Source organism: Entelurus aequoreus, linkage group LG14 (genome assembly GCF_033978785.1).
Source record: "Entelurus aequoreus isolate RoL-2023_Sb linkage group LG14, RoL_Eaeq_v1.1, whole genome shotgun sequence".
In the NCBI taxonomy this organism is placed as follows: domain Eukaryota; kingdom Metazoa; phylum Chordata; class Actinopteri; order Syngnathiformes; family Syngnathidae; genus Entelurus; species Entelurus aequoreus.
In genome coordinates this window covers 4,984,714-4,998,295 of record NC_084744.1, presented here as the reverse complement: position 1 = coordinate 4,998,295, position 13,582 = coordinate 4,984,714, and the positions used below count along the sequence as shown (strand labels likewise).

Genomic DNA, 13,582 nt, shown 5'->3' with positions numbered 1-13,582 from the left:
ACACATGTGTACTTCCTCCTTGGTGATGATACACATGTCTACTTCCTCCTTGGTGATGATACACATGTCTACTTCCTCCTTGGTGATGATACACATGTCTACTTCCTCCTTGGTGATGATACACATGTCTACTTCCTCCTTGGTGATGATACACATGTCTACTTCCTCCTTGGTGATGATAACACATTCAGTCAGGAGACATCACTCCTGTGTGGTTGATGGATGACATCATGTAGGGAAAGGTGAATACCAAGAAACACTACTGTATGTAGAGCAGAGAGACACCCCTCCCCCAGCCCTCACTTTCACTTTCACTTTCACTTTGGGCATGAAGCGCCTTCCAAGTCCGGATGTTGAATAATTGAGCATCCAGCCAGAATTCTCCCATGTGAGGAAATGGAAACTATGTGTGCTCCATTGTTGTTCTTCTTGCCAAACGTGTCGTCATGTCATCCATGATGCATGGGACCTGATCACTAAGCCCTGATTATGACGTACTAATAGTACACACTATTTTATAGATTGTACACACTAATAGTACACACTATTTTATAGGTAGTACATATACAGTTGTGGTCAATAGTTTACATACACACATCATGTCATGGCTGTCTTGAGTTTCCAATCATTTGTACAACTCTTGTGATGTAGTGATTGGAGCACATATCACTAAAAACATTCATGAAGTTTGCTTCTTGTATGAATGTATTATGTGTCTACTGAAAATGTGAGCAAATGTGCTGGCTCAAAAGTATACATACAGCAATGTTAATATTTGCTTACATGTCCCTGGGCAAGTTTACCTGCAATAAGGCGGCAGCAAAACAGGCCCAGAGCATAATACTACCACCACCATGCTTGACGGTAGGGGTGGTGTTCCTGGGATTAAAGGCCTCACCTTTTCTCCTCCAAACATATTGCTGGGTATCGTGGCCAAAAGGCTCCATTTTGGTTCCATCTGACATCACATGGACAAAGATAAGACCTTCTGGAGGAAAGTTCTGTGGTCAGATGGAACCAAAATGGAGGTGTTTGGCCACAATACCCAGCAACATGTTTGGAGGAGAAAAGGTGAGGCCTTTAATTCGTTCACCATTAATCCATCCACTCATCCAGCCATCATTCATCCATTCATTCATCCTTGCAAACAGCCATCCATTTGTTCCTTTATTCACTCATTCATTCATACTCATCCATCATTCATCCACCCATTCATTCGTCCATCCAACCAGCCATCCATCCATTCATTCACTCATTCGTTCACCATTCATCCATCCACTCATCCATTCATTCATGTATTCTTTTATCCATCCAAACAGCCAGCCATCCATCCATCCATTTGTTCATTCAACCATTTATCCATCCACTCATCCATCATTCATTCCACTCATTCATTCAACCATTCATCCATCCACTCATCCATCATTCATCCATTCATTCATTCAACCATTCATCATCCACTCATTCATCAATTCATTCACCCATTCATTCACCCATCCATTCATTCATATACTAATTAGTTAATTCAACCATTCATCCATCCATCCTCGTATCCATCATTCGTCCATTCATTTGTTCATTCAACCATCCATCCATCCACTCATCCATCTTTCATCCATTCATTCGTCCATTCATCCATTCATCCATCCACTCATCCAGCCATCATTCATCAATTCATCCACCCATTCATTCACCCATCCATTCATTAATATACTAATTTGTTAATTCAACCATTCATCCATCCTCTTATCCATCATTCATCCATTCATTTGTTCATTCAACCATCCATCCATCCATCCACTCATCCATCATTCACCCATTCATTTGTTCATTCATCCATTCATCCATCCACTCATCCAGCCATCATTCATTCATTCATTCATTCATTCATTCATTCATTCATTCATTCATTCATCCATGCAAACAGCCATCCATCCATCCATTTGTTCATTCATTCACTCATTCATTCAACCATTCATTCATCCACTCATCCATCCATTCATTCATCCATTCATCCATTCATCGTTTACCCATTAATTTGTCCATCCAACCAGCCATACATCCATTCATTCACCATTAATCATCCACTCATCCAGCCATCATTCATTCATTCATCCATGCAAACAGCCATCCATCCATTTGTTCATTCAACCATTCATCCATCCACTCATCCATCATTCATTCACTCATTATTTCAACCATTCATCCATCCACTCACCCATCATTCATTCAACCATTCATCATCCACTCATTCATCCGTTAATTCACCCATTCATTCATCCAGCCATTCATTCATACACTCATTTGTTCATTCAACCATTCATCCATCCACTCATCCATCATTCAACCATTCATCTGTTCATTCAACCATTCATCCACCATTCATCCATTCATTTGTTCATTCATCCACTCATCCATCATTCACCCATTCATTCAGTCATTCATCCATGAAGTTACAAGGTGTTTGATTGTGGTCACAAGAGTGTTGCCAGCTGGTGGAGTTGTAGAACTGATCGGGACAAGTTGACCATCCTGCACTACAGTAGTACTATATGCAGTACTAGTCAGAGTACTAGTCAGAGTACTAGTCAGGTGAGTCCTGACCTAGTTGTGGCTGCAGGTGTCGTCCCCGGAGTACAAGCTGCAGACCAATCGCATCGACGTGTTCACCATCCTGCACTACAGTAGTACTGCATACAGTACTAGTCAGAGTACTAGCCCGACTACTAGCTAGTTGTGAACTAGTTGTGTTGTGGTGGCTGCAGGTGTTGTCCCTGGGAGCGGACGTGCTGCCGGAGTACAAGCTGCAGACCAACCGCATCGACGTGTTCACCATCCTGCACTACAGTCCGTTCAAGGCGGTGTGGGACTGGCTGATCCTGCTGCTGGTCATCTACACCGCCATCCTCACGCCGTACTCCGCCGCCTTCCTGCTCAACGACCAGGAGGAGCAGCGCAGGCGGGAGTGCGGCTACTCCTGCAGCCCCCTCAACGTGGTGGACCTGATGGTGGACATCATGTTCATCATCGACATCCTCATCAACTTCAGGACCACCTACGTCAACCACAACGAGGAGGTGGTCAGCCACGCCGCCAAGATCGCCATCCACTACTTCAAGGGCTGGTTCCTCATCGACATGGTGGCCGCCATACCCTTCGACCTGCTCATCTTCGGCTCTGGCTCAGACGAGGTCAGTTCTTTCTACTGCGTCCCTCCTGTCTTAAAATTATACTTGTACTTCTACTTCTACTTATACTTATACTTATACTTGTACTTGTACTAGAGAGTATTACCTAGTATTTTTCCTACAGGAAGTAATACTGCATGGCTCCTGTCTTGTACTTCTACTTATACTTCTACTTGTACTTGTACTTGTACTTGCATGTATACTTATACTAGAGAGTATTACCTAGTATTGTTCCTACAAGGAAGTAATACTGCATCCCTCCTGTCTTCTACTTGTACTTATACTTATACTTGTATGTATACGTATACTTTGTTCCTACAGGAAGTAATACTGCATGGCTCCTCTCTGGTGGTTCCTCTCTTTAAGAAGGGGAACCGGAGGGTGTGTTCCAACTATTGTGGTATCACACTCCTCAGCCTTCCCCGGTAAGGTTTATTTAGGTGTACTGGAGAGGAGGCTACGCCGGATAGTCGAACCTCGGATTCAGGAGGAACAGTGTGGTTTTCGCCCTGGTCGTGGAACTGTGGACCAGCTCTATAATCTCGGCAGGGTCCTTGAGGGTGCATGGGAGTTTGCCCAACCAGTCTACATGTGCTTTGTGGACTTGGAAAAGGCATTTGACCGTGTCCCTCCGGAAGTCCTGTGGGGAGTGCTCAGAGAGTATGGGGTATCGGACTGTCTGATTGTGGCGGTCCGCTCCCTGTATGATCAGTGTCAGAGCTTGGTCCGCATTGCCGTCACCGATTCTGTTCATAACTTTTATGGACAGAATTTCTAGGCGCAATCAAGACGTTGAGGGGATCCGGTTTGGTGGCTGCAGGATTAGGTCTCTGCTTTTTGCAGATGATGTCGTCCTGATGGCTTCATCTGGCCAGGATCTTCAGCTCTCACTGGATCGGTTCACTAGCCGAGTGTGAAGCGACTTGGATGAGAATCAGCACCTCCAAGTCGAGTCCATGGTTCTCGCCCAGAAAAGGGTGGAGTGCCATCTCCGGGTTGGGGAGGAGATCTTGCCCCAAGTGGAGGAGTTCAAGTACTTGTTCACGAGTGAGGGAAGAGTGGATCGTGAGATCGACAGGCGGATCAGTGTGGCGTCTTCAGTAATGCGGACGATGTATCGATCCGTTGTGGTGAAGAAGGAGCTAAACCGGAAGGCAAAGCTCTCAATTTACCGGTCGATCTACGTTCCAATCCTCACCTATGGTCATGAGCTTTGGGTTATGACTGAAAGGACAAGATCACGGGTACAAGCGGCCGAAATGACTTTCCTCCGCCGGGTGGCGGGGCTCTCCCTTAGAGATAGGGTGAGAAGCTCTGCCATCCGGGCGGAGCTCAAAGTAAAGCGGCTGCTCCTCCACATGGAGAGGAGCCAGATGAGGTGGTTCGGGCATCTGGTCAGGATGCCACCCGAACGCCTCCCTAGGGAGGTGTTTAGGGCACTTCCAACCGGTAGGAGTTCCACGGGGAAGACCCAGGACACGTTGGGAAGAATATTACTCCCGGCTGGCCTGGGAACGCCTCGGGATCCCCCGGGAAGAGCTGGACGAAGTGGCTGGGGAGAGGGAAGTCTGGGCTTCCCTGCTTAGGCTGCTGCCCCCGCGACCCGACCTCAGATAAGCGAAAGCAGATGGATGGATGGATTACTGCATGTGTGTAGTGTTATTGTATATTATTACTGCATGTGTGTAGTATTATGGTATATTATTACTGCATATGTGTAGTGTTATGGTATATTATTACTGCACATGTGTAGTATTATGGTATATTATTACTACATATGTTCCTGCACGTTCCCTCCCTGCAGCATCATCCTTTACCAGTCCAGACATGGTCCGTGGTCCATGGGCCATGGACCATGGACCATGGACCAGGTCACTATACTTAGTGTCTCTGTCTGGGCTCTGAGAGGATTACTTCAAATTGCATGTTTTTTTTTTTCAATGGTGCTCATTGTGGAATGCATTTGCGGATTAATGGCTTAGCAAGCGGCAATCATTGATGCATTTATGTGAGGGCGGGCAGCTTACATGCAGATGTTGGATGCTGGATGCTGGATGCTGGATGCTCGGATGGCTGCCAGGCCGCGCTGATGGATGTGGATCCACTTCTGTGAGGACGCCATGACACCAAACATGATCTGCCGTAATCATCTTCTTTCACCACGCCACTCTACTTTCCCTCCTAAATAATGACATCATGTTTACTGTGACAACATACTGTACACATAATGTGATGTAACAACATATAGTACACATCATGTGATGTAACAACATACAGTACACAATGTGATGTAACAACATACAGTACACAATGTGATGTAACAACATACAGTACATAATGTGATGTAACAACATACAGTACATAATGTGATGTAACAACATACAGTACACAATGTGATGTAACAACATACAGTACACATAATGTGATGTAACAACATACAGTACACAATGTGATGTAACAACATACAGTACACATAATGTGATGTAACAACATACAGTACACATCATGTGATGTAACAACATACAGTACACAATGTGATGTAACAACATACAGTACACATAATGTGATGTAACAACATACAGTACACATTGTGATGTAACAACATACAGTACACAATGTGATGTAACAACATACAGTACACATAATGTGATGTAACAACATACAGTACATAATGTGATGTAACAACATACAGTACACGTAATGTGATGTAACAGCATACAGTACATAATGTGATGTAACAACATACAGTACACAATGTGATGTAACAACATACAGTACACAATGTGATGTAACAACATACAGTACACACAATGTGATGTAACAACATACAGTACACAATGTGATGTAACAACATACAGTACATAATGTGATATAACAACATACAGTACACATAATGTGATGTAACAACATACAGTACATAATGTGATGTAACAACATACAGTACACATAATGTGATGTAACAACATACAGTACACATAATGTGATGTAACAACATACAGTACACAATGTGATGTAACAACATACAGTACATAATGTGATGTAACAACATACAGTACATAATGTGATGTAACAACATACAGTACACAATGTGATGTAACAACATACAGTACACATTGTGATATAACAACATACAGTACACATAATGTGATGTAACAACATACAGTACACATAATATGATGTAACAACATACAGTACATATTGTGATATAACAACATACAGTACACAATGTGATGTAACAACATACAGTGCATAATGTGATGTAACAACATACAGTACATAATGTGATATAACAACATACAGTACACATAATGTGATGTAACAACATACAGTACACATAATATGATGTAACAACATACAGTACATATTGTGATGTAACAACATACAGTACACATAATGTGATGTAACAACATACAGTACACATAATATGATGTAACAACATACAGTACATATTGTGATATAACAACATACAGTACACAATGTGATGTAACAACATAAAGTACATAATGTGATGTAACAACATACAGTGCATAATGTGATGTAACAACATACAGTACATGATGTGATATAACAACATACAGTACACATAATGTGATATAACAACATACAGTACACATAATGTGATGTAACAACATACAGTACACATAATGTGATGTAACAACATACAGTACACAATGTGATGTAACAACATACAGTACACATAATGTGATGTAACAACATACAGTACATAATGTGATGTAACAGCATACAGTACATAATGTGATGTAACAACATACAGTACACATAATATGATGTAACAACATACAGTACACATGATGTGATGTAACAACATACAGTACACATAATGTGATGTAACAACATACAGTACACAATGTGATGTAACAACATACAGTACACATAATGTGATGTAACAACATACAGTACATAATGTGATGTAACAGCATACAGTACATAATGTGATGTAACAACATACAGTACACAATGTGATGTAACAACATACAGTACACAATGTGATGTAACAACATACAGTACACATAATGTGATGTAACAACATACAGTACACATAATGTGATGTAACAACATACAGTACATAATGTGATGTAACAACATACAGTACACATTGTGATATAACAACATACAGTACACATAATGTGATGTAACAACATACAGTACACAATGTGATGTAACAACATACAGTACACAATGTGATGTAACAACATACAGTACACATAATGTGATGTAACAACATACAGTACACAATGTGATATAACAACATACAGTACACAATGTGATGTAACAACATACAGTACACATTGTGATATAACAACATACAGTACATATTGTGATGTAACAACATACAGTACACAATGTGATATAACAACATACAGTACACAATGTGATATAACAACATACAGTACACAATGTGATGTAACAACATACAGTACACAATGTGATATAACAACATACAGTACACAATGTGATGTAACAACATACAGTACAAGTACACAACGTTAGTTTTAGCATCTTTTTTTCCGTTCCAATAGCAATGTAATTGTCTTCTTCATTGAGAGTCAGTAAGTGTTTGAGTTGTTGTTCAGCAGCTGAGTGTTATTTCCAGTGCTGGAGCAGGAGTTTGTCCCCGCATGAACGTCCCGTGTGGACTATTCCCCCAATGCAGGCTTACAGGCACAACTCTGCAGACATTTGATTGCATAACTCCTGCAGAGAAAATGTTCAACTAGCAGTCACTTCACCAGGCTTCACTATGGAGTACTAGTAGTGGAGTACTAGTACTACTACTACTAGTGGAGTACTAGTGGTACTAGTAGTGGAGTAATAGTAGTACTAGGATATTTTATTGCATAACTCCTGCACAGAGCATGTTCAACTAGCAGTCACTTCAGCAGTCTTCACTATGGAGTACTAGTAGTGTAATAATAGTACTACTACTAGTGGATTACTAGTGGTACTAGTAGTGGAGTAATAGTACTACTTGTAGCGGAGTACTAGTACTACTTTTAGTGGATTAATAGTAGTACTAGGATATTTGATTGCATAACTCCTGCAGAGAGAATTTTCAACTAGCAGTCACTTCACCAGGCTTCACTATGGAGTACTAGTAGTACTAGTAGTGGAGTAATAGTAGTACTATGATATTTGATTGCATAATTCCAGCAGAGATAAAGTTCAACTTCAGTCACTTCACCAGGTTTCACTATGGAGTACTATGAGTACTAGTAGTGGATTACTAGTACTACTAGTAGTGAAGTACTAGTAGTGGATTAATAGTAGTACTAAGATATTTGATTGCATAATTCCAGCAGAGACAATGTTCAACTAGCAGTCACTTCACCAGGATTCACTATGGAGTACTAATAGTACTAGTAGTGGAGTATTACTACGACTACTACTAGTGGAGTACTAGTGGTACTAGTAGTGGAGTTCTAGTAGTACTAGTAGTGGAGTACTAGTAGTGGATTACCAGTGATAGTAGTAGTGGATTGCTAGTACTACTAGTGGTGGAGTAATAGTAGTACTAGGATATTTGATTGCTTAATTCCAGCATAGATAATGTTCAACTAGCAGTCACTTCACCAGGCTTCACTATGGAGTACTAGGAGTACTAGTAGTGGAGTAATAGTACTACTTGTAGTGGAGTACTAGTACTACTTTTAGTGGAGTAATAGTATTACTAGGATATTTGATTGCATAACTCCTGCACAGAGAATGTTCAACTAGCAGTCACTTTACCAGGCTTCACTATGGAGTACTAGGAGTACTAGTAGTGGAGTAACAGTAGTACTAGGATATTTGATTGCATAATTCCAGCAGATAGAATGTTCAACTAGCATTTACTTCACCATGCTTCACTATGGAGTACTGCAAGTACTAGTAGTGGAATACTAGTAGTACTAATAATGCAGTAGTAGTAGTAGTAGTAGTAGTAGTAAGGTAGTACTAGTGGTGGAGTACTAGCAGTACTACTGGTAGAATATTAGTAGTACTAGTATTACTAGTAGTGGAGTAATAGTGGTGGAGTACTAGTAGTGTGAGTAGTGGTATACTAGTAGTGGATTACTAGTAGTGCTAGTGGTACTAGTAGTGGACTACTACTAGTGGGATACTAGTAGTGAGTACTAGCAGCACTAGTAGTACTGGTAGTGTAGTACTAGCAGTGGAGTACTAACAGTAATATTAGTGGTGTATTAGTAGTGTAGTACTAGTCATATCAGTAGTACTGATAGTACTAGTAGTGGAATACTAGTAGTACTGGTAGTACTAGTACTGGTCTATTAGTAGTGGGGTACTAGTAGTACTAGTTGTGGAGTAAAAGTTGTACTAGTAGTGTAGTATTATTTGTGGAGTACTAGTAGTACTAGTAGTGGAGTACTAGTAGTGTAGTCCTAGTAGTGTAAAAGAGGCACACACAAAACCAAGAAAGTGGATCAGATTGTTGTGGAAGTGAAAACGAGCCGGAAGCAGAAATACAAATCCTGACGATGCATTTCAGCTGAGTATGTTTGCATCATACTGCATCATTCATACTTTGTGTACTGTGTACTGTGTTACTGTGTACTGTGTTACTGTGTACAGTGGACTGTGTACTGTGTTGATTCTCACGCCACACAAGAGACGTCAGCTGGATCTTCTAGGCCATAGGTGTCAAAGTCAGTTTATGTGAAACGAGGGAAATACCCTAAGGCTGGGCCGATAATACCATATCAACATATATCGCCATAGACGTCAATTTAAAATGCGTTTGACAAAATATTCGATTTATATTTCTATTTTTTGGTCAGAAGAAACCAGAATTTTTTCGAAGCAAGATTCGTTTCATGAAGTTTACTCGCGATTTGGGAACAGGAAACAGGAAGTGCCACTGAGCAATGGGAGGGACACGCTAACAGCCAATCACGTAACAGTATCAACAATAGAAACAGCTTCTTCATCCTTTAAAATTCCCCCAAAGTGATAAGTTCAGGTAACCTCAGATCTTTTTGTATTTCATTCCATGACCATGGAGCTGCAAACTTGTGTTGGCCCTAGGAACCAACATTCTAAGGATGTCATGTGACCTTATAACTGTAGCGACTGGACTCTGTACACATAAAAGAAGATAACTAAGGGGGAACCCCACCAAGAAGGGATAAAAACCACCCATGGAGAAAACCTGCGTACTGACAAAGACTGACAGTTGATATTTGCATATAAAGTGCAATGGTGCACCAGGTTGCCACAAGCAGTACTAAAACCTAAGGCATGATGATATACACGATACAGTTTTTTCTAATAAGAGGAAGGTGCATTTCTAAAAATCAAGTCTCCATAGTCTAGCAAAGGCATAAAAAGTGGTCAGAATCAAGCGTTTCCTAACTTCAATAACTATCAATAACAATCCCCGAGTCCTTAAATGTCGTGACTTCAACCTTATCAGCGGTTGACATTTCTGGAATGTTCACTGGCGGTCGTTTGCCATTTGGAAATGACACCACCTTAGATGTCTGTAGTCTCAGCTGAGTCAGCTGGCACGGAACAACATCAAAAGCAGACGGCAGGAGCTCAAAGGTTTGCGCTACCGCGGGGGACGAACAACATGTGACCTCGTCATCTGCTTTAGAATGGAACACAGCATCCAACACATTGTCACAGACATGATTTACATAGATGGAAAACTACATTGGACCTATTATGCAACCCTGACGTACACCCTTTAATACGGGGAGGACTACCACTAGAACTACTATTAGTACTCCTACTACAGCGGGGGATGAACAACATGTGACCTCGTCATCTGCTTTAGAATGGAACACAGCATGCAACACATTATCACAGATGGAAAACTACATTGGACCTAGTATACAACCCTGAGGTACACCCTTTAATACGGGGAGGACTACCACTAGAACTAGTATTAGTACTACTACTACAGCGGGGGATGAACAACATGTGACCTCGTCATCTGCTGCTGAGGCTGGTGCGGGTGGCCAGTACTACTACTAGTACTAATACTATTAATATTACTATTCTAGACCACCACCCTGATCGGACTGCTGAAGACGGCCAGGCTGCTGAGGCTGGTGCGGGTGGCCAGTACTACTACTAGTACTAATACTATTACTATTACGATTGCAGACCACCACCCTGATCGGACTGCTGAAGACGGCCAGGCTGCTGCGGCTGGTGCGGGTGGCCAGGAAGCTGGACCGCTACTCGGAGTACGGGGCGGCGGTGCTGATGCTGCTGATGTGCATCTTCGCCCTCATCGCCCACTGGCTGGCCTGCATCTGGTACGCCATCGGCAACGTGGAGAAGCCCTACCTGGAGCACAAGATCGGCTGGCTGGACAACCTGGGCGTGTCCATCGGGAAGCGCTACAACTACAGCGACGCCAACTCGGGGCCGTCCATCAAGGACAAGTACGTGACGGCGCTCTACTTCACCTTCAGCAGTCTGACCAGCGTGGGCTTTGGAAATGTTTCCCCCAACACAAACTCCGAGAAGATCTTTTCCATCTGCGTCATGCTGATTGGCTGTGAGTATTTCTCCCTTTATGCCAGTACTACAATCTGTATTTGCTGCAAGTATTTGTACAATGTCAGGTCATGGCAGTACTACAATGTGTATTTTTGTATTTGGTGCAAGTATTTCTATATTTGGTGCAAGTATTTTTTACAATGTCTGATTATGGCAGTACTACAATGTGTATTTTTGTATTTGCTGCAAGTATGTGTATATTTGGTGCAAGTATTTGTATAATGTCTGATTATGGCGGTACTACAATGTGTATTTTTGTATTTGGTACAAGTATTTTGATATTTGGTGCAAGTATTTGTATATTTATTACAAGTATTTTTTTTATTTGGTGCAAATATTTTTATATTTGGTGCAAGTATTTTTATATCTGGTGCAAGTATTTCTATATTTGTTGCAAGTATTTGTATATTGGTGCAGGTATTTCTATATTTGGTGCAAGTATTTGTACAGTGTCTGATTATGGCAGTACTACATTGTGTATTTTTGGATTTGGTGCAAGTATTTGTATTTTTGGTGCAAGTATTTTTATATTTGGTGCCAGTATTTTTATATTTGGTACAAGTATTTTTATATTTGGTACAAGTATTTTTATATTTGGTGCAAGTATTGTTATATTTGGTGCAAGTATTTTTATATTTGGTGCAAGTATTTTTATATTCGGTGCAAGTACTTGTATATTTGGTGCAAGTATTTTTTTATTTGGTGCAAGCATTTTTATATTTGTTGTGAGTATTTTTATATTTGGTGCAAGTATTTGTATCTTTAGTACAAGTATTTTACTATTTGGTGCAAGTATTTGTACAGTGTCTGATTATGGCAGTACTACAATGTGTATTTTTGTATTTGGTGCAAGTATTTTTATATTTGGTGCAAGTATTTTTATATTTGGTACAAGTATTTTTATATTTGGTACAAGTAATTTTATATTTGGTGAAAGTATTGTTATATTTGGTGCAAGTATTGTTATATTTGGTGCAAGTATTTTTATATTTGGTGCAAGCATTTTTATATTTGTTGTGAGTATTTTTATATTTGGTGCAAGTATTTGTATATTTAGTACTAGTATTTTAATATTTGGTGCAAGTATTTTTATATTTAGTGCAAGTATTTGTACAGTGTCTGATTATGGCAGTACTACAATGTGTATTTTTGGATTTGGTGCAGGTATTTGTATTTTTGGTACAATTATTTTTATATTTGGTACAATTATTTTTATATTTGGTGCAAGCATTGTTATATTTGGTGCGAGCATTTTTATATTTGGTGTAAGTATTTTTATATTTGGTGCAAGTATTTCTATATTTAGTACAAGTATTTTAATATTTGGTGCAAGTATTTTTATATTTGGTGCAAGTATTTGTACAGTGTCTGATTAAGGCAGTACTCCAACATATATTTGTATATTTGGTGCAAGTATTTATACAATGGTATTATGGCAGTACTCCAACATGTATTTGTATATGTGGTATAAGTATTTGTACAATGTGGGATTATGGCAGTACTCCAACATATATTTGTATATGTGGTTCAAGTATTTGTACAATGTGGGATTATGGCAGTACTCCAACATATATTTGTATATGTGGTTCAAGTATTTGTACAATGTGGGATTATGGCAGTACTCCAACATATATTTGTATATGTGGTTCAAGTTTTTGTACAATGTGGGATTATGGCAGTACTCCAACATATATTTTTATATGTGGTGCAAGTTTTTGTACAATGTGGGATTATGGCAGTACTCCAACATATATTTGTATATGTGGTATAAGTATTTGTACAATGTGGGACTATGGCAGTACTCCAACATATATTTTTATATGTGGTGCAAGTATTTGTATGTGTACATAGTACTCCAACAT

The 13,582-nt window shown here is 40.1% G+C and overlaps 1 protein-coding gene across 1 annotated transcript in view; it reads left to right on the top strand.

Moving 5' to 3' along the window:
* LOC133664319 (potassium voltage-gated channel subfamily H member 7-like) overlaps positions 1-13,582 on the top strand; it is a 68,117-nt gene that overhangs the window by 14,794 nt on the left and 39,741 nt on the right. Inside the window, exons 4-5 of the mRNA XM_062068825.1 lie at positions 2,766-3,191; positions 11,319-11,718. Of these exons, the coding sequence (XP_061924809.1) occupies positions 2,766-3,191; positions 11,319-11,718 (826 nt within the window). The remainder of the gene's footprint in view (positions 1-2,765; positions 3,192-11,318; positions 11,719-13,582) is intronic.